The 22,594-nt window shown below is 42.0% G+C and overlaps 1 protein-coding gene across 3 annotated transcripts in view; it reads right to left on the bottom strand.

Annotated features, from left to right (window-relative positions):
- The window catches only part of TDRD7 (tudor domain containing 7), a 91,591-nt gene that overhangs the window by 2,039 nt on the left and 66,958 nt on the right, over positions 1 to 22,594 (bottom strand). For all 3 annotated transcript variants that reach the window (XM_043891049.1, XM_043891050.1, XM_043891051.1), the window contains 7 exons: positions 22,254 to 22,456; positions 20,027 to 20,161; positions 18,013 to 18,099; positions 10,390 to 10,524; positions 7,915 to 8,025; positions 5,117 to 5,619; positions 572 to 732 (listed from right to left, as the gene is read on the bottom strand). In XM_043891049.1, coding sequence (XP_043746984.1) covers positions 572 to 732; positions 5,117 to 5,619; positions 7,915 to 8,025; positions 10,390 to 10,524; positions 18,013 to 18,099; positions 20,027 to 20,161; positions 22,254 to 22,456 — 1,335 coding nt within the window. The remainder of the gene's footprint in view (positions 1 to 571; positions 733 to 5,116; positions 5,620 to 7,914; positions 8,026 to 10,389; positions 10,525 to 18,012; positions 18,100 to 20,026; positions 20,162 to 22,253; positions 22,457 to 22,594) is intronic.

The following is a 22,594-nucleotide window of genomic DNA, read 5'->3' as shown; positions in this document are numbered from 1 at the left end:
GATGCTTGGAGATGTCGGCAGCCCTCGGCCCTCCTGACCTCCACACCCTCTGCTGATGCTGCCAGCTGTCTGGGCAGAGCTTCAGCTAGGCGCCCACGTTAACTACTGGTCGAGGGCACACGGAGGGGCCGCCGACACTGCACTGCTTTCATAGAAGATAAAAACGCATCTCATCAGATACTGTCATGGAAGTACCACTCTATGCTTATTAGTTTAGCTCCTCAGATTTTATGACAGTCAATGGGCTGGTGTGAGTGTGCTGAAATCACACACTTCTGTGCTGTTAGTTGCAATGCAAATGTTGGCCATGAAAATGGTCATATTCTACAAGCCAGGAATGTTTCATAATTGTGAAAGTCCATTTTGTAGATGCATTATAATTTATGCAATAAATTATGAAATATTATTCATGCAATGTTCTCCTGTTGGTTGTTTCATTGTTTTCATGTGTTTACTTTGGCTAGTATATGTAGCTGTGGGTTTTTTCTTAACACTACGATAAAAGCATGAACAACCCAGACGTTCAACAATACACTGGAAAACAATGGCGTTCAGACTCCCCAGAACTTACCTGCCAACTGCGCAGTGACTGCTTGGAACGGCAGCTTGCGGAACATGTCCGCCAGGGGCTGCACTTTCCTCATGTTGACTAGTTCATGCTTGCCATAGTCCAGCTCGTACACGGACACCAGTCCGTTGGTCAGGATTCCTTTTAAAAGCACCCTGTGCCACCTAGATGTGCATTGGATTAAAAGAGAAGAAAAAGTCAACACTTGCTTTAAGGGCAACATTTTTCTTTATAAAAAGAAAAATTAATATAAATGTCGTTCATCAAAATATAAAAACAATATTGTTATAGAAGTTTTTAAGGAGACTGCTTCTTCTTTTTCCAGAGGTTACTATTCTCTGTTTTGCCACTGGCTCATTTGATGGAATGTGTTCACTCAATACCCTTTTACAAGCCTCATGGAGCTGATAAAGGAGAACCACCTCTAAGCAGGAGGAAACAGTGGCATGGATGACGACCAGGACAAGGCTAATGGATCCCTTCCCTCTGATGGGGAGAAAGGAGATGGCCACAAGTTTGGAACAAGGCCCTTGTGTGGGGGCTTTCCAGGTGGCTCAGTGGTAGAGAACCCACCCGCCAGGACAGGAGACACCAGAGACACGGGTTCAATCCCTGGATGGGGAAGATTCCCTGGAGGAGGAAATGGCAGCCCACTCCAGTATTCTTTTTTTGTGTGTGTGTAATAAAGTTTTATTAAAGTATAAAGGAGATAGAGAAAGCTTCTGATATAGACATCAGAAGGGGGCAGAAAGAGTACCCACTTGCTAGTGTGAGCAATGGCCGCTCCAGTGTTCTTGCTTGAAACATCCCATGTGCAGAGGAGTCTGGTGGGCTACAGTTCATAGGTTGCAAAGAGTCGGACGCAACTTAGTCACGCCATGTGTGAAAGACAGAAAGAGGAAAGCAAGCCAGGGATGGCTGAGGACAAGCAGGAGAAAAAAGACAGACACAGAAGACTGTGAGGGGCAGGGTGGAGCAGCGAGGTGGCTACTGTGCCTCTGGAAGGTGGAGCATGCGGAGGAATGGAACAGTCAGACTGGGAAGCCAGGCTGGGAAAAGACGACAAGAGGTTTTGAACACTGATTGATCATTTTAATTTTGCCAAGTAAGGAATTACAAACCCGAGATAACATGAAACACAAAATTTAATCCACCACCTAAAATAAAGAACCTATAAAGGATAGGAAAGCACAGTGTGTGTGGGGGGGGCACGGGGGAGGGAGGAAGAAGAGTATGATTTTAGACCTCAAGTTCAAGATGTGAGAAAGGAATTCACATGAATATACGTTCCTCCTCTGGACCTATGTCATCTCAATCAAAATGAGAAAAACCTAGACTTCAAAGTTTAGGTATGAAGGACCATTTAAAAGTCCTATATCTTGACTACATGATTAAAGAGTATTATTACATTAAGAAAAGGATGACTGTCAATAATGTCTAAAATGAAAGTGTCTCTGCTCCCGAAAGGTGTGGGTCAGGCTCTGCCTTAGGCAGCAGACCCAGCCACCCCTTGAAACAAGATTATGAACCACAAGCCCAGGGGAACAGCAGCCTCATCACTGCAACACAGGCTGGGCTGGGGCTGGCTGGAGCAACCGATTCCCCAGCCAGTGCATGCCGGGTGAAAACAGGTACAGGAGCCCACACACAGATGCTATAGCATGAACACAGTACGAAAGCTACAGAGAGACTGACTTCAAACATTCTGTGTGATTGAGCTTCTGGGATGAACTCCAGAAGCCTTCAGATAAGCCCAAAGAGCGGGAAGCAATAATCCACGCACCACAGAGACAACAGGGGCACACAAAGGTGTCATGAAAAGTACATGAGCTCTGGGGGCCAGAGAGACCTGAGCTGGGGTCCCATCTGGGCCCCTTTCCCATCATGCCACTCTGGGCTCTTCATTTAACCTCTCTGTGCCTCAGTCACCTCATGCGTAATGTTTAGTTTTAATTTACTTGCAGAAATAATACATTTTAAGTACCTAACACATTCATTTGGCATATAACAGGCACTTGGCAAATGGTAGCTATTATCGTAAGTATTATTCAAATGAAGATAAGCTGTGCAAATAAGACTTAGATTAATCTGAAGAGAAATTTCCATTTGTGGAAATGCCAGTTTGGTGCAGGCTCTAAGTATAATTTGTGTAAGTATAAAAGGAGATAAAAACATTTGGCTTCCACCAATATCACTGTCTTTAAACTGTACCAGGCAAATGATTGACAGTGGTCTGTGCTTTCAGTCTATTAAAAAAAGGTTCAGAGCAGTGAGGAGAGAACCATCACGTGTTGCATTTCTATTTAGCTTTCAATTTTCAAAACTAACTGCTTAAATAAGGCTTCAGTTTTGACTACATTACCAATTTTAGTACAAGGCTGCATGTGGATCACCTGGAGAGTTTACTTAGATTCTGTGGTTCCACTGTCAGATATTCTGACTCAGGAGTCCTGGGGCGAGGAAGGGGAGCCTGCATTTTTAATAAGTTGTCTAGGTTATTCCTATATTGTGATAACTGTGGAAACCACTGTAATCAAAAGTGTATGTGAAATTCCTAAGTCTTAACTTGCCAGAGCTGAGAACAAAGTTGAGTAAATAGTCCTGGGTTGTAAGCAAGATAGAAGCTCTAAGCACTTTAAACAGATTCAGTTTGTGAAGTTTCAAAAGATATTAGACAATCTCTTCCTACAGATAAGGCATCCCTTGATTATTTAGGACAAGTTAACTGATTTAACCCAAGAGTCCTCACTTAGTAGAGCTGTCAGACCCATGGAGGTGTGGGGGTGGAGTCTGAAGTCCTGAATACAGTCTCCAGTGTTTGGGTGCTCTTTGCAGGACCCCTCCCTCCAGTGGGAGCTCCCCACCACTAGTCACCATTAATCTGCTCCTCAGAAAAGAGTTAGCATCAGTTTGGCTTTAACTGTGATTAAACTACCCAACAGCAATTCTGAAGGGTAAATTTATACTATGTTCCTGTATTGAAACCCATTTATGCCTATGACTGTAAATAACATGACATAGTAAAAATATTTTTTTAAAGATGAAAAGCTGTGACATATAACTTGAATGCCTTTCAGAATGAAAGCTATTATACTTTTCACTTTTGAGTTAAAAATTTTTTCTTCTCCCACAAAAATAGCAAAATTCTATAAATGCCTATGGTTAGGTACATATACATACATAACCATACATAAGTATGGTTAAGGTATTTATCGTAAGAATGAATGAAAGTACTTTCTAGAAAAAATAAGCAGTTGACCTTTTAAACTGAGTTTAGGGGTATGTGCCTGTATGTATGTTGGGACAGGAAGGGTAGGGGGAGAGACAGTTCTTTTGTGTGGATCCAAATGTGCAAACATGAGAAAACAGACCGAAAGTGTTCAACAGAGCCTCACTGTCCAACGGCCAAGAAAGAAAGTGATGTCGCTCAGTTGTGTCCGACTTTTTGAGACCCCAGGGACTGTAGCCTACCAGGCTCCTTCGTCCATGGGATTTTCCAGGCAAGGATACTGGGATGGGTTCCCATTTCCTTCTCCAGGAAATTTTTCCGACCCAGGGATTGAACCCGGGTCTCCCACTTTGTAGGTAGACACTTAACCATCTGAGCCACTAGGGAAGTCCAATGTCTAAAGAGCAGTGGAATATGCATTGCTGCACCTTATAAAGGTGGCAAAAGCTCTCTAGGAAGCAACCAACCGCCTAAAAAAAATCCTGTAACCTTTAAACAAGGGATTTCTCTTTCAGGACTCTATCCCATAAATAATCAGAGAGCTGAACAAAGATTTCAGTTCAACATTATTTACAACAGTGAAAAGTCTGGGAGGAAAAAAAACCTATAAAAAAGAAAATGGTAAGTAAATTATGATTTCTCTTTATGATATTTAGCCATTAAAAGCATTTATGAAGAAATGATGTCACATGAAAAACAGTTCACAGAATTATGTTAAGTGAAAAAAGTAGGTATGAAATTACATATAGTAATATACTAATTGTAGAAATATGTATAGGAGAAAAACCTAGAAGAAATATATAAGTAGTTTAACAGGGGTTATGTTGGTTGGCTGACCTTGTTTTCTTATACTTTTCTGGATTTTCTAAATTTTCTCCAGTAAATATCTTATTTTTAAAATTTAAAAGTCATCCATAAAAAACATTATTTCCTAAATAATAAATACTAAATATTTTTTCTCACAGGAAAGTAGAAAAGATGTTTAAACCTTCACTTCTGATATAATTACGTTTTAACAGGAATATGGTCATTAGATTTTCAGCTAAACGACATCATTTTAAATATTAGAAAATCACATAATTCACTGGTCTTGTTTCACATTCAGAATTCCCACGTGTGGAGCTCCAAATGGCACTCCAGGATCCTTGCCTGGAAAACCCCATGGAGTGAGGAGCCTGGCAGGCTGCAGCCCACGGGATCCCAAAGAGTCGGGCACGACCGACAGACTAACACAAGTCCCCCTGCAGGGCTAAGGGCTCTGGGCACCACTCTACAGACTTTTCTTAGGAGGAGAATAAAGGCTCTGTCTAGGGACCTACTTATTCTCCACTTTGGCAGCGTACACTTGGTCTTTCTCCACGGCCACGTGGCGCTCTTCAGACACGCTGTAGTAGAGAATCATCTCTTCCATCAGAACTTCCAGCTTGTGTATCTCCTGCCACGGCTGGATGACGAAGTAGCCGGGGTGACAGGCCACAGGCACGTACACGTCCATGTGCTCCCCTGGCTTGGATAAGTGGACGGGAGGCGGCAGTTCCTTTGTAAAGAAAGAGCTGGGGTGGTTGACCACAGACTTCTTGAGGACATCCGTGAGGCTCTTTCTGAAATTCTCTCCAGTGTTGCCCAAAATGGGGGTGTTTGCACTTTTGGTGTTGGGGGAGCTGGCTCCACTGGCTATGGCACTCAGAAACACATCCTTCTGATGTTTCCACAAGTCGGCGTTTGTAATCTGGCGATTGATACTGCGGTGAGGATCGGGGAAGTTCTTGGGGGTGAATAAATAAATATGTGCGATACCTCTGGTTTCATCCACTTTTGTAACCTTTGGAAAACACAAAACACCAATTTAAGAAATCCAAGTTCATGGTGGATTCCCAGAGGTCATTATGTTAACTTTAAATATTAAAAAACAGTACTCTGCAAAAAACCCAACTTGCTAAAAATCAGTTTATTTAAGGTCAGATGAGTTGTCTATCACAGCTGGAAGCAAAGAATAAGCTCGTAGATCCAAGCAATCTAGAAACCAGTAGCACCTTGTAGAAATAGAAATTTTACTAACCTCTAAAACTGAAAATACCTATGACTTGCTAAAGGTCTGATTCTTATTACCATGACTAATTTTTTAAAAATTAACGATATGTGAAAACACTCCAAGCAGAAAGAATATCATGATGAATCCCCATGTGCTCATCAGCCAACTTCAACAATAAAAACAATAAAAATAGCAAAACATCCCAGAAGCATTCTGTTTAGCGCTGGTGCACCCTCAGACAGGGAGGGGAAGGAAAAAGCTTCACCTTTCACCGTATCTTTTGGGACCTTGGGTCCAAATTCCTTATTTGGTCCTAATATCTGTTCTCACCCCTCTTCCTCTTCCCTAGTTACATAAGAGGAGAGGGGCCTTGGGAGAAAAAGAGGAAGAAAGCTCCACTGAATAGGCCAAAATGAGTCGCCACGTTGCATCTTTTGCCCAGGAGACCTCTGACGACCTGTCTACATTCTTCTGTTGGCAGTGGGGGGGGGGGGTCTGTACAGAAGCCCCACATGCTGGTGACTGGGGCTAGGCTGCTGTATGCCCCCGAGGGCTGGGTGTCTGTTAATTCTTCTCACCAGCTCCTCTGGTTTATCTCAGGAACAACAAAAATGAGACACTTCTATCTTTGATCAAACTGGGCTAAGAAATGAAAGGCAGGAACACAGATGTGAAGACAAAGAAACACCACATGGCAATCCTTCTAAAGTCATTTACTTTTAAAAGTTTTCCTTGTAGCAAGAGGAGTCAATTTAAATTCATCTTTTGGAGGGTTAATGAAGTGCTGACTGCTAATTCATTTTGATATTAATGGTACAGAAACACTATTTCAAACATCAACCACTAAAAATATTTTTATTGACCAATACCCTGGCTTTAGGAGCTGAAAACGTAGCTGAGAAAACAATATTTGTGTGGTAACTGATGATTACAAAATGGTACATAACTGTGTGACTGTACATGATAAGCCCTAGAGGAGAATGAAGACAGGAAAATCAGTGTGGGCTAGAATAACTGAGAGATCTTCATGAAGAGATTTCTCAAGGACATTTCACTGTTAACTGTTACATGCTTATATAAAATGATAACAGTATTTATATTAGCTAAAATAGAGAAATACTATCTCACATTTCTTTTTTTTAATGTTGCATTTCTATTCTTGGAAATATGAGCAGTGTTTTTGATAGGAAGATTGAAGAGTGTGAAAAAGAAACACATTAGTGAAAGAAAGAAAGCAGTTTATATAAGTTTTAGGAAAAGAGACAAAAAACCAAGATGATAAGCAAAATTTGTTTATAATTCATTTTACTTTAGGAAAAAAAAGAAATACAGGACTTACTTAAATGGTCTTTAGAAAGATTTATCAAGAAATATATGCTCCAGGGCTTCCCTGGTGGTCCAGCGAATAAGAATCTACCTTGTACGCTGGTCTGGGAAGGCCCCGCATGCTGCGGGGCGACCAGTTCACGTGCCAGCACTGCTGAGCCAGTGCGCTGAGCCCTTGCTCCCCAACAAGAGAGCAGCCCCTGCCCTCCCAACTACAGAAAAGCTCGGGCAGCATGCAGACCCAACACAGCCGAAAAAACAAACATACATAAATAAATCTTAAAGAAAAAGAGAGAGAGAGAGAGAGAGATGTGGTCCTTTGTTGGGTACTTAATTCCTTATCATGGAGCAAATTAAGAGCTGAAAACTATCTGCTACTTTATTAATAATCAATAAATTATATAAATAATTTATATTATTTATATATATTATTATATATTATATTATATATATTATTATATATATTATATTATATATATTATTTATATATATTATTATATATATTATATAATATATATATTATTTATATATATAAAATATATATATTTAAACATAATACTGCAGATACAGGATAAATTCTTAAATAAAAATTAAACCACAAAATGTCTCATAGCTACATATGTAATCAATCTCCTAACTACAAAAGTGTGTCAGATGCGAAAACATCAATTTACAGGAAGATAAAATTCTTTCACAAAAACCAAACGAGTCCTTCTGGCTGACAAGCTCCCATTTATCGAGACCATTAAGATAACTAACCTTAATGCTACAGTCTGAGCAATTCAAAACAGAATCTCTTAGCCAAAGCACAGCATCAGGGGTCCACATGCCAATAGATTGTGGAAGATCTGCTAGACAGCACTTGATAGCCTGAAACGAAAACACAATGGAAAAGAGGGCACACCATCTTAAAATAGGTACTTAAGAGTAACGTCAATATTATTTTCATACAAGTCAAATGTTGCCAAGACAGAAAGCAAGCAACAGCTAATAGTGACAATCACAGCTCTTGGGCTGGAGCGTCTGTGTTCCTATTTATATTACTACCATTATCTTTATTCCTATGAGCCAGGGTTATAAAGGCCTGGTACGGACTTCTCACCCTACAATACAATACTACAATACTGGCAGGCTAGTGTTGCCATCTGATTTTACAGATGGTGAAACAGACTCAGACATACTAACCTGTTTAAGTAAGGTCACAAAGTCATGAAGACAAGATTAGGACTTATACTGAAGTCTTCCCTCTAAGTCCAACTTAAAAAAAAAACCCGAAGTGTCATTTGGAGGAAACCTGACTCACTGTAGAACTCTTTGTGGAGATTTACTGCTGAATGAAGCATTTCTGGAGTACCTCAGGCACTTGTGCTCACTCTTTTGAAGGAGGGCTTCCCTTGTGGCTCAGTTGGCCAAGAATCCACCTGTAATGTGGGAGACCTGGGTCCTATCCCTGGGTTGGGAAGATCCCCTGGAGAAGGGAAAAGCTACCCACTCCAGTAGCCTGGCCTGGAGAATTCCATGGACTGTAGCCCACAGGGTCACAAAGAGTCGGACCCGACTGAGCCACTTTCACTTTTGAAGGAGGTTGTTATGAGAATTAAGAAGGCTAAGAAAAACTGAAACCCGTCGATACCTGAGGCTCATTCTTCCTGATACCTCATTTTTCCTGAGGCTTTCTACCTCCCACCATCACTGCACAAGCGTCTGTAGAATGTCTACCTCAGGGAGGAAAAGATAACCCCAGGGACTCCCTCCAGTCTCACGGGAGCCTTTGAACTGATGGAGGCAGTTTTGTGAAGGAGATCAAACTCACTTCCAGGATCTGACATTCCTCCTCTCCTCTCTGCGCCCCATCCTCACTGTCACGCCTCTCTTCACCCATGAGGGCCCCCCATCTCCCACTGTGCCCCTTGGATGAGGCTCCTTTCCGGGTGTGGAGGTCACCGAGAGCAGAGAGCGCAGATTCTGCCTGGTGGGCATGAGGGAGTGAGGCAGGCCGGCTGGGCCGGGGCACTGGTGAGCTCGCACCCTCCCCTATAGAGAGCGGCACTCCCAAGCTCCCTTAGAGCGCTGTCCTGTAACAGGGCCTGCTCAGTACAGTCATATTTTCTAGTTTCAGAAGATAGAGGCAAACGACTAACTCACATTTTAAAACACTATACGAGCCAACAGCTCAGATCCAACATTCATGGGTCAGCCGTGGCCAAAGGCGATCCATTTGCTACCCTCAACCTCTAGGGAGATGCTGTTATAAAGGTTCTCCCAACTTCACAATGATCAAATGACAAATCCAGTAAGGTTAACAGAAAAAATTATAGTGGCTTTTACCAAGATGGTACACTTTGCATAACCTTCAGACACTCAGAAGCAGCAGGACAGATCCCCCCTTCCACTCCAGCCCCGGGAGCCTTTTCTAGGTAAGGCTGGCCCTGGATGGGTGTTCTAACAAGGGGTACAGAGGCCAGAGGTGTTCAAACTTCTTATCATTTGGATTTCTATCAAGAGGGGAATGATAGACTGCAGTTAATCTTTTCACTGAAACCTATGGAAGTGAAGTGAAGGTTGCTTGGTAATGTCTGACTCTTTGCGACCCTGTGGACTATACAGTCCGTGGAATTCTCCAGGCCAGAATACTTCTCCAGGGGATCTTCGCAACACAGGGATATAACACAGGTCTCCTGCATTGTAGGTGGATTCTTTACCAGCAAAGCCACAAGGGAAGCCCAATAATACTGGAGTGAGTAGCCTATCCCTTCTCCAGTGGATGTTCCCAACCCAGGAATCGAACCAGAGTCTCCTGCCTTGCAGGCGGATTCTTTATCAACTGAGCTATCAGGCAAGACCCCAAAACCTATGTGGAAAAGGTTAAACATAAACATATCCAAGACAGGTTACTTAATTAAGAACTCTGGAAGTAAATATCGACATATAATATCCTGAAACTGTGTAGAAGCCAGCACTGTCATCCAATTATTAAAACATAATCTCTAACTGGACAATAAAGCCTGATGACTCAACATGCTTGAAAAAACATTTATCAAACAACATTCTCTGACTGGCCTTCTTGTCTAAGCAAAATTTTACACCTGAAGCCCAGTCAGCCACTGCACATTTGGGTCATTTCCAGTCTTGCTGTAAGCTCAGTCGTTACCAGAACCTGAGAGAGCGTCTCACAGAGTGACCATGAATGCGTTCAAAGCCCCCAGGCAGTCTCCCGGGCTGCGCATACAGTACCTGGGGCGGCACTGAGATCATCTCCTGGAGAAACCGCGGGGGGATTTCCCTGAGCTCGGACACTTTCAGGGACGTGACGGTGCCGGTGTCCAGGAACTGCACGTCAAGGGCCCGGCTGCTGTGCACGTTTGTGATCTGCAAAGAGACAAGTGTTGGCTGACTTACGAGCACACCCAACAGGCCAAATGGTTCTGTTCAATTCCATTCCGCACAACTCTAAAATGCATTATAGAAAACAACAAAGACTATATGCTGGCTAAATTTTCTCCTATTTTAAAATGTACTTGTTTCTCAAATAGGTATTCTTGCACAGTAGAACTGACACCTTGCTGTTAATTCATAAATATAGTAATAATTACTATGTTTGCAACTCTAGGACACTACTGATTATAAAACAATTTGGTATATCATTATATGCTGCTGAGTATAAGATGCAGTCTGTTCTCCAAAATATTAGCACATGAGGGACAGAAAAACTATTGTGTCGCAGTAATGAGGAAATTAATAGAATTCAGAGACAGAATTTCACTTGTAGTAGGTAAATACTATATATTTTTAAAACATATTTTGCTATTTCGTAGCCTAGTCAGAAAGCCCAGTGATAATCTGTATCATTTGGCCTAACTACAAACTGGAACTAAGAAAGTCAGGTCTCCAGCGCTGCAGGTGGATTCTTCACCATCTAGCCACTAGGGAAGTCCCAGGATACTGGAGTGGGTGGCCTATCCTTTCTCCAGGGGATCTTCTCCGTCCAGGAATTGAACCGAGGTCTCCTGCATTGCAGGCGGGTTCTCTACCAGCTGAGCCACCAGGGAAGCCCAAGAATACTGAATAATCACCTACCTGTGGTCAAATGGCAACATCACAATATAAGATTCTGGAAGTATCTTTAAATGCCCAGTTTCCCCTAAAGTGAAGTCGCTCAGTCGTGTCCAACTCTTTGCGACCCCATGGACTGTGTAGCCCACCAGGCTTGTCCATCCATGGGATTTTCCAGGCAAGAATTCTGGAGTGGGGTTGCCATTTCCTTCTCCAGGAGATCTTTCCGACCCAGGGATTGAACCCGGATCTCCCGTATTATAGGCAGACACTTCACCGTCTGAACCACCAGGTGAGTCCAGTTTCCTCTAATGCGCCCCCCAAATGCCACTGTGGTATCTGCCATTGTTAAATATTTGTGTGTGTTTGGGCTCAGCTGCTCAGCTGTCCAACTCTTTATGATTCTTTGGACTGGAGCCCACCAGGCTCCTCAGTCCATGGGATTCTCCAGGCAAGAATACTGGAGTGGGTTGTCGTGCCCACCTCCAGGGGATCTTCCTGACCCAGGGACTGAACCTGTGTCTGCTGTGTCTCTCGCACTGCTGGTGGACTCTTTACCTGCTGAAAGGCTTTCCCTTCACCATCAGAAAAGCCCCTTAAGTATTTACATTGGCCAAATACAACCCCACTGGGGTGGTTATCTGGGTTAAGATTTCACATCTACAACTGCATGGACTGCTACCTAAGCGTGGTGGTGGTGCCTTCAAAACGATGACTGTCAAGAACTGGGCCACTCTCAGCTTGACGTCCGATTCACCAAAAGTGAAGCCTTTTTCTACTGCCCCAGGTAATGCCTGATTAACAGCATAAATTTCTAAACCTCTTAAGACATGATAAACACAAACAGTCCCATGGAACAATATTTTAAAATGTTATTCATTTATTCATACACACATACTGAACAGATACATTGGAATGGATGCTTGCCATATCCAGGCATAAGTGGGCTACAGAGATATATCACCCCTTCTCAAAGAGCTCCTAGTGCTATGAGAGAGGATACAAATACATGCCACACTATACTGTAGTGAGGGTGATAATGAAGACATGCATGGGGTATTATGAGAACACACAGGGTGGTTAACTGATCCAGCAGGAGGCAGGTGTCAGAGCTAGCTTTCAGGAGGAAGGAAAGCCTAGAATTGGTACTTTTTTTTCCCCCCAAATTTACTTTTCTTATTTTAATAAAATGCCTACACTATAGAACATTTAGATACCTAAAAAGAATGATATAAAAATCACTTGTCATCTACGTTACAGTTCTCTGTCTAGTCTTTTATCTATGATTCACAAAAATTAGATTTACAAAAATTACAACATGTTTGTAGATACTATTTCATAGTTTACTGCCTTTCACACAGTGTATCATAAAAATATTTCATGTCATCTGTCTTCTATGTAATTTTACCTAAGTCTATCCATTGTGACTTATCTAACAAATCACTTTGGATAATTTAAGTTGTGTAAATTGTCGTCACTTTTAAGAAATCATCATGTTTATTAGATATGAGTATTTCCTTTTTCACAAACTGAAGTTTCATAAGTTTCACAAATTTATATCCTTTCAGAGCTGGACCCTAAATGATGAACGGGAGTAAACCAGATTAGTAGGCGTCTCAGTCAGTCAGTCAGTTCAGTCGCTCAGTTGTGTCCCACTCTTTGCAACCCCATGAATCGCAGCACAACGAATCACAGGCCTCCCTGTCCATCACCAACTCCCGGAGTTTACTCAAACCCATGTCCATCGAGTTGATGATGCCATCCAACCATCTCATCCTCTGTCGTCCCCTTCTCCTCCTGCCCCCAATCCCTCCCAGCATCAGGGTCTTTTCCAATGAGTCAACTCTTCGCATCAGGTGGCCAAAGTATTAGAGTTTCAGCTTCAGCATCAGTCCTTCCAATGAACACCCAGGACTGATCTCCTTTAGGATGGACTGCTTGCAGTCCAAGGGACTCTCAAGAGTCTTCTCCAACACCACAGTTCAAAAGCATCAATTTTTCGGTGCTCAGCTTTCTTCACAGGCCAACTCTCACATCCATACATGACCACTGGCAAAACCACAGCCTTGACCAGATGGACCTTTGTTGGCAAAGTAATGTCTCTGCTTTTTAATATGCTATCTAGGTAGGTCATAACTTTCCTTCCAAGGAGTAAGTGTCTTTTGATTTCATGGCTGCAATCACCATCTGCAGTGATTTTGGAGCCCCCCAAAATAAAGTCTGACACTGTTTCCACTGTCTCCCCATCTATTTCCCATGAAGTGATGGGACCAGATGCCATGATCTTAGTTTTCTGAATGTAGGAGTCTAGTTAGGGGCTAATTGTGACATTTCAAATAGAGGGGAGAGGATGGGCAAAGGCACACATGTATTTCTCACATGTGGGGACTACAAGCATTGTGGTTACATCAGAGCATCAAGTGAGAGGCCGGCCAAGGCAAGAGGCGAGGCTGGGAGACAGGCACAGGGAAGGTCAGCAGAGCCAGACACGTCTCCAAGAACTGAGACTTTACTCTGCAGATAAGAAGCCAATGTCAAGCCTTAAGTAGAAGAATGAGGTGGTCAACTTTATAAAATTGCGAATGAGGGCTTTGGGCTCTGATAAATTTGGTTTTGGGCTTCCCTGGTGGCTTAGACAGTTACATGTCAATTACCCTACTTATCAGCTGAGTTACCTTCCTCATCAGTACAAACAGAGATAACAGGGTTTTGCAAACATTAAATGAGATCAGTCATGTTTAACGAAGTAGTGCTGTGGAAACAGTAAATCTCATCGTAAGCTGGATGTCTTATATTTGCATTTTGGGTTGCCCATTCTTAGTGGTACAGAGGTACAGACTTGAGGAAGACAACGGTGAAGGCAGAGGAAACAGTTGGCGTGGCACTGCAGTGACCTGGGCAAGAATTGATGAAGATGTAAAATCAGCAGCATTTGGTGATAAGTTACACTGCGGGCTTGAGGAAGATGTAGGATTCAAAGATAACTCTTAAGAAACAGCCTGAACGGCTGCACAAAGGGAGGTACCACCACTACAGAGACACGGGAGAAAGGTAAGGATGGGGAGAAAGTATTTTGGTTTCAGACACAGAGAACTTAAAGTTTGTGAAATGAACAATTAGGCTGGATTTTTGCTTAAATCTACAGTTCACCAGGGGCTCGAAATGAATTTGGAAGTCATTAGGGCTGAAATGGTACCTGAAACTACGAGATAGGATTATCCAGAAGGATAAAGAGGTGGAGAAGACTGATAAGCCAAAATAGGACTTGGGGACACTGACGTTTCAGAAATGGGGATGGAGGGAGGTGTGGGGTGAAAAATAAGAGAAAGAATCATTAGACTATCACAAGGAAGATTAGGATCTGATAATATGGTAGCTTAGTGAGAAGAGAATTTCAGGTTTCACCACTATTTGATGTGAAGAGGTTTGGAAAGACAAGACCTGGAAGATACTGATTTGACTGCATAATAAAGATGCTTTTACAAGAACAGGCTCTCTGATGGAGTGTGGGCAGAAGTCAAGTGTCCGTGATTGAAGACTGACTGGAAGATGGTGCAGAGTGAAGGCTGATCACTTCTACAAGGAAACGGAGAGTAATGGCCTCTGCATTGAATAAAGTTGCCTGGATGTATGGAATCAGTTCAAAAAATGTATGTGCTAAAGTTAGACAAGTTAAAATGTCAAGAGCAAATACATCACTTAAGGATCTGCTTTTCATTAATCATCTTTCCCTAACTTTCTATGCATCATTAAGAGAATGAATACCTCTGCTACCTGAAAGGTAGATAATCACAATTTGATAGCAATAAAAATAATACTAGATATTTATCTAAAGTATTTGAGCATGCAATGAGAAGGTATTTGCCAAAAAGGTATAACCTGATTATAACACATGGAGAAACTAATGTTGAGAGATACGTTACAAAATATTGCTATTCTTCAAAAGGCTACAAACAACAAGGACTGAGCAACTGTCAGGTCAGAGGAAACTAAGACAGAACCACTAACTACAACTTGGAGGACCAGCAAAAGGACATCTGGAGGGCAATCTGGGAACGTCAGTATGTTCTGCAGATTAGTTAATAACATTGTACCAGTGTTAATTTCCTGGTTTTGATAATGGTTATACAAGATGTTATCAATTGGCGATGGTGGGTAAAAGGTATATGGGAACTCTTTGAAATATTTTTGCAACTTTTTAAAAGTCTGAAATTATTTCAAAATAAAAGGCTTAAAAATTAAGTATTTATGCATTTATACATTATACACTAAACAGCACAGAGCTTTAAAATTCAAATAATGTTGTGTTCTTTTTAACAAGTCATGCTTTGACCTTTATAGATAAGCATATAATTTTGAGTCATATACCCAGATCTCGACTTTCTAAGACACATTCACATTAATGACAATAATTATTTCAAAATTGATGCTTTTATTGAAGTGGTCATGATTAAGATTTACTAAAAGGGAAAATCAGTACAATTAAGTTATCAAAATGTTGCTATGTTGTATTAAAACTCAATAAAGCAATGATTCTTACCTTCTTAGGGTTGGTTTCTTTCAGAATCTTATGAAAATTATGAATACTTTCCCTCCAAAATACATCATACACACATACACACACACAATATACATATGATTATGGTAGATGGGTTCAGGCACCCCCTGTAAGTAGAGGTCTTTGCACCTAGGTTAAGAACCACTATAACAAAGGAAAAGCAGGAAAAATGAAATTGAGCCCAGATTTGCAATTTAGTAACTGAGGAAACTAGGTATCAAAAAAAAAAAAAAAAGAAGAAGAAAAGAAAGAAATAGAAAGAAATAGCAACCACAAAAATCCAAAACCTGCCTCTGAAAAACATAAAGAAATATATGATAAAATATAACAAACCTCTTTTAAAATTCATAACTGAGCTTGCAAGAAAAATAAAACAATTATTAGGCACTGGAAACAGTATATGAAAACTGGAACCCAAGCAATCCTAGGCAAGGGGGAGGGAGGACACGAGACCCCCCCCATGAAGTCAGGACTTTCAAAGGGTTACCCCGTTAAGGGAGGGGGACTGGAGAGCAACTCCCTACACCCAGAAACCCAGCTCCTGAACATGCACCTGTGAGGTGTGCAGGGGAAGTTTCAGGGCAGCACCGTTTGCGACAGAACATCTGACACAAGCTAAACACCCTCTGTCAGGTGCGTGGAGTGGTAAGGTCGGCATCTTCACACACGGTTACATCACACAGCAGGAGAACAGGTTACATCACAAGCGTAAGGAATGAAAAAGCATGTTTCAGAAGAATCAACACACTTTACAATTGATACAAATTTTTAAAACATTCATTCAGTTATACTTTATTCACGTTTTTACTGTAAGTATTACTTTAAGTATTTATGTTTTACTGTAAGTATTACTGTAAGTATGAGGGCGTCAGAGGATGAGATGGCTGGATGGCATCACCGATGCAATGGACATGAACTTGGGCAAACTTTGGGAGATGGTGAGGGAAAGGGAGGCTTGGCATGCTGCAGTCCATGGGCTTGTAAGGAGTCAGATATGACTGGGCAACTGAACAACATTATATATACTATTCATTTCTGTATTTTGATTATTTCTATTTTGAAATATACAGACAGTAAAAGTGTGTTTATACATGAAAAGATGCTCAACATCACTCATTATCAGAGAAATGCAAATCAAAACCACAATGAGGTACCATTACCCGCCAGTCAGGATGGCTGCTATCCAAAAGTCTACAAGCAATAAATGCTGGAAAGGGTGTGGAGAAAAGGGAACCCTCTTACACTGTTGGTGGGAATGCAAACTAGTACAGCTGCTATGGAGAACAGTGTGGAGATTTCTTTAAAAACTGGAAATAGAACTGCCATGTGACCCAGCAATCCCACTTCTGGGCATACACACCGAGGAAACCAGATCTGAAAGAGACACGTGCACCCGAATGTTCATCGCGGCACTGTTTACAATAGCCAGGACATGGAAGCAAGCTAGGTGCCCATCAGCAGACGAATGGATAAGGAAGCTGTGGTACATATACACCATGGAATATTACTCAGCTGGTAAAAAGAATTCATTTGAATCAGTTCTAATGAGATGGATGAAACTGGAGCCCATTATACAGAGTGAAGTAAGCCAGAAAGATAAACACCAATATAGTATACTAACGCATATATATGGAATTTAGAAATATGGTAACGATAACCCTATATGCAAAACAGAAAAAGAGACACAGATGTACAGAACAGAATTTTGGACTCTGTGGGAGAAGGCGAGGGTGGGATGTTTCAAGAGAACAGCATCGAAACATATTATCTAGGGTGAAACAGATGACCGACCAGCCCAGGCTGGATACATGAGACAAGTGCTTGGGCCTGGTGCACTGGGAAGACCCAGAGGAATCGGGTGGAGAGGGAGGTGGGAGGGGGGATCAGGATGGGGAATACATGTAAATCCATGGCTGATTCATGTCAATGTATGACAAAAACCACTACAATATTGTAAAGTAATTAGCCTCCAACTAATAAAATAAATGAAAAAAAAGTGTGTTTATATAGACACAAATATAGTAAAAATATAAAGCAGTGAAGGGGAATGAGAAATAAGAAATTCAGCTGGTGTGCCCAGGGGAGGAAGTAAAAACAAGGGCTGCCGAGAGGCAGGGTCAACGGTAACAGTCATGTTTCATTTCTTAAACTGGTGATTTTTTTTTAAACAACAACAAAAAAATCTTGTTTGTACATCTGAAATAGCTCATCTTAAATTTAAAAAATAGTCAAGTGACTAATTTTACCTCTACTCGTAGCCATTTTCCTTTGCAGTGGAAGAGGCAGACTTTCCCACAGAAGGGCAACGAAACGAAGGCCTCAGAGGTCATGTGCTGCAAAACACAAAGACGAGACACTTTCATGACTCCCGGCAAAGCGCACGCTGCCACACCACTGCCGAGGGCAGGCTGCCTGTGTCCCCGTCCATGATCAGACTTCCCGTGAGGCCTGCAGGACAGCGGACACAGCGCGTGTGCTGGGCTCGCAGGGCTTCGGCTTTTGTTCTCCAGTGCTAGTTGGCGGCAGCCATCTACTCTTTCCTTTAGTGTGAATGTTTCTACTCTCCTTCCTTGCACATGGATCACAAATCAGCCCTGTTAAAACATGTCTAAAAATGATAGCATGGAGGTCAGGATGATTCATCTAGGCTCTGGCAACATCAGTTAAATACAAAGGAGGAGGATGAATCTGATAAAAAGAACAGCCTGGATGAGAGGGAGGTGGTTAGGTTAGCTGTCCATTAGGCCTTCTCTTCTCTTCTGCTAACATTCAGATTCAAATAAAAGATTTTAATTCGAAAACAAAAGAAATGTTATCAACACAAATGTGGCCATCAGCGCCAGTTCAGTATCTTCCTCCTCCTCCTCCTCTCTGTAGCTTGAAGCTGGGGACCTGCCATTGGTTCTTTCCTTCAGGGTAAATGTTTCCACTCTCCCCAAAGGCAATGTCTCCCTCCCCTTGAGTTCCCAGGGCACTAAGAACTATCAAGGGTGCTTTTCATTACTGTAGATAATAAGCACATGCATGTAAATGAATAACTATAGTCCACCCTCTGGGTGTCTCAGATTTCTTCAGGATAGATTAGCAAATCAAACTTAAGTAATGCTCCTGAGATACCTCTAAGACATCTGCAATGGAGAAAGAGGTAAAGTTACAGATCTAACATCTTGATTCTAGGCTGTAGTCTGAACACAAGTTTATTCCAATTCAGCAAATATTTTGGAAAACTGATTTTATGTAAGACACTAGATAATGTACTACAGTACCTAAGTGACTTAGGTACTTACCAGAACCTGGGGAGGCTCAGTCTCTGCCCTCAGGAAGCCTACACTCTAGTAAAGCAAACAAACGTCCAAACAGCTGAAACAATGCTGCAAGCAAGTACTCAGAGGCCTTGGGGTGTTCTGCAGGTTAGCGAGAAGCGTTCACTTCCAGGGCAAGGGGGTCAGAGTTGAAGGGGCATAGGAGTTCTGTCATTCGGAAACCACAGCATATTGTGGATTATGACTACAATGTCCTGATGGAGGCAAGGATATCCCTTTAGGAACTTAAAAGAAAACCTCTACAGATCTTGATTCAGAGAAAATGATACTAGAATTAAAGGGTAAACTAAGAGTGAAAGTCGCTCAGTCGTGTCCGACTCTTTGCAACGCGGTGGACTATACAGTCCATGGACTTCTCCAGGCCAGAATACTGGAGTGGGTAGCCTTTCCCTTCTCCAGGGGATCTTCCCAACCCAGGGATTGAACCCAGGTTTCCTGCATCACAGGCGGTAAGAGATTATTAATAAGTATAACTGTAGAACCACATTTACCAGGGTACAGGTTCTCTCGGGGACCATAAAGAGCTTGGGGAATGATGCCGTGGAAGTTTTATTCTCCTGTAAATTCCATGGCTCTGTCTTTGTCCAGGCAGAGGAGCCAGCTGCACGCGAGGACAGTCACAGGCGGCTGCACTGGAGGCTCCCCAGCTGCACCTCGACCCGTCGCCGAGCACGTTCTGTGGGCCAGGCCCTGGGCTCAGCAGCCCTGTGACCAGTCCCCACGACCGTCCTGTGGATACTCACTATTACCATCCTCATTCTACCCTGCAGAAACCAGTGAGGGGTTTTGTTCAAATTCTCAAGTCTGGGGCTCTTACCCTCTATTTTAGAGATTCTACCTTAAACTGTTCAAAATTCACTACAAGAGTACAATTTAGTGACTCCTCCTGTCTGCAACGCTAGGACCCGTCTCGGGAACAGATGCTGCGCAGCCATACCTTACAGTGGAAGTATTCCTCTATCTTATGCAGCAGGTCGTTGAGCTTGTTCAGACCCTTACAGGGCACCTGGCAGTAGAGGGTGCCGTCGGAGCAGATGTTGGTCACTCTGACATTGGTGTACATGGCATCAACCTGGAACAAAGGGCACACCACGATGCTGAGAACAGAGTGCGGCTCTCACCTCCCTGAGGGGACAGACCTGGTTCACTCACAGTCTCTGCATTTTACAATTTTCGAAGCAAGCAGGAGGACAGATAGGACAGAATGAAATTCATAATGCAGATGTGAAAAACTAGTGTGGCTGTCTCTCTTTCAAAAGGAGTATCTGCTCTCAGTTGTATCAGGCACAGAGTAGACATTTTGCATGCATTATATTATTACCACCTTCCCCTGTCTAATAGGCTAAGAGTATCTTTAACTCTGGTTTACTTCTCCCCATTAATTGTGTTGTTCAGCTATTCAGTCTTATCTGACTCTTTGTGACCCCATGCACTACAGCATGCTAAGCTTCCCTGTCCGCCACCATCTCCTGGACTTTGCTCAAACTCATGTCCATTGAGTTAATGATGCCATCCAACAATCTCATCCCCTGTAATCCCCTTCTCCTCCGGCCCACAATCTTTCCCAGCATCAGGGTCTTTTCCAATGAGTCAGCTCTTTGCAGCAGGTGGCCAAAATATTGGAGTTTCAGCATCAGTCCTTCCAGTGAATATTCAGAGTTGATTTCCTTTACGATTGATTGGTTTGAACTCCTTACTGTCCAAGGGACTCTTGAAGAGTCTTCTCTGGCATCACAATTCAAAAGCTTCAATTCTTTGGCACTCAGCCTTCTCTGGGTTTCCCCTGTGGCTCAGCTGGTAAAGAATCTGCCTGCAATGTGGGAGACCTGGGTTTGATTCCTAGGTTGGGAAGATCCCCTGGAGAAGGGAAAGGCTACCCACTCCAGTATTCTGGCCTAGAGAAGTCCATGGACTCTATAGTCCATGGGGTTGCAAAGAGTCGGACACGAATGAGTGATTTTCACTTTCACTTTCAGCCTTCTTTATGGTCCAACTCTCACATCTGTACATGATTACTGGAAAAAAACCACAGCTTTGACTACACGGAGCTTTGTCAGCAAAGCGATGTCTGTTTTTCAACACGCTGTCTAGGTTTGAGACTACCCTGATGGCTCAGACAGTAAAGTCTCTGCCTGCAATGAGGGAGACCCAGGTTCAATCCTTGGGTCAGGAAGATCCCCGGGAGAAGGGAATGGCAACCCACTCCAGTATTCTTGCCTGGAGAATCCTATGGACAGAGGAGCATGGCGGGCTACAGTCCTTGAGGTGGCAAAGAGTCAGACATGACTGAGCAACCAACACTAGGTTTGTCATGGCTTTTCTTCCATGGAGCAAAAAAGCGTCTTTTAATTTTGTGGCTGCAGTCGCCATTTGCAGTGATTTTGGAGCTCAAGAAAATAATGTCTGTTTCCCCTTTTTTCCCATCTATTTGCCATGGAAGGGACCGGATGGCAAGATCTTAGTCCCATTAATTTAGAAAAAGAATTATTATATAAATATTTTTGTAACATTAACAGAAATGAAAACAAACAACTCTCAAAAGATCAATCCCATCATTAGTCTACTTTCTAATCCTTGCCAATGGCCCACGTGAATTTTAGTAACTTTAAAAAAACAGAAAAGGTTTAGTTTCAGCCACTTTTAGTCAAATAATAATATGAAGTATGAAGGCAATTCACTCTTGTTCTATTGATAATTATTAAAACAATATTTTCCCAATGTTGTTATGAAGCTTCTAAAATAATCATTTTTAACACCTAATCCTATTCTTATGAGTGGCTGCTCCATAATTTATTTAAAGGTGTCCTTTCCTACAGACATCTATGTTCTTCACATTTTAAAAATGTTAAAGCTAGCAATTCAATGTACATCTTCACTGATCTAATTTTCCCTTCTTTTGAATTATCTTCCCTTATATTTGCAAAAAATTTCATATAAAATTAACATATGCTCTTTGTAGAAACTTGAAAATAAAATCCAATGCTTAACAATTACTATTCATGTTTTGGCATTTCCCCCCACTTTTAACTCCCCTCTATTTTTTTTTTCTCAATACATATGTATTCTGTCCCTATCTAATGTTAACCTAAAATGTACCGCATTCTATTCTGGTGAATTTCTTTCCTGTGATATGTGTGAACAGACAACAGGGGTCACGGTGGTACCTGAAGGTGAACCTCTAGTGACTTGTCACATATGGCCTTTAAGCACGTGGCATTGATGTTGATGTCATCTTCTCCTGAGGTATCATACAGAACAACCAGTGGAATGTCAGTTTTTTCAAGTATTTCCACTGCAAAGATCTTCCCACAAGTTAAAGATTCCACCACTTTCACTAAGTCGGGATCATCACTTAGAACTTCCAACCCTGAAAAATATTGAATATTTAAATTTCTATTTAATTAGAAGAAACATTTTAAGATACATTGATTGTATTCATTCTGGCTACTTATTACAATTATGAATCTGCTACAAAATTCTGAAATTTTATAGGGAAGCTTTGTTT

This window comes from Cervus elaphus, chromosome 29, assembly GCF_910594005.1.
Source record: "Cervus elaphus chromosome 29, mCerEla1.1, whole genome shotgun sequence".
NCBI lineage: Eukaryota > Metazoa > Chordata > Mammalia > Artiodactyla > Cervidae > Cervus > Cervus elaphus.
This window is presented reverse-complemented; position numbering and strand designations above follow the sequence as displayed.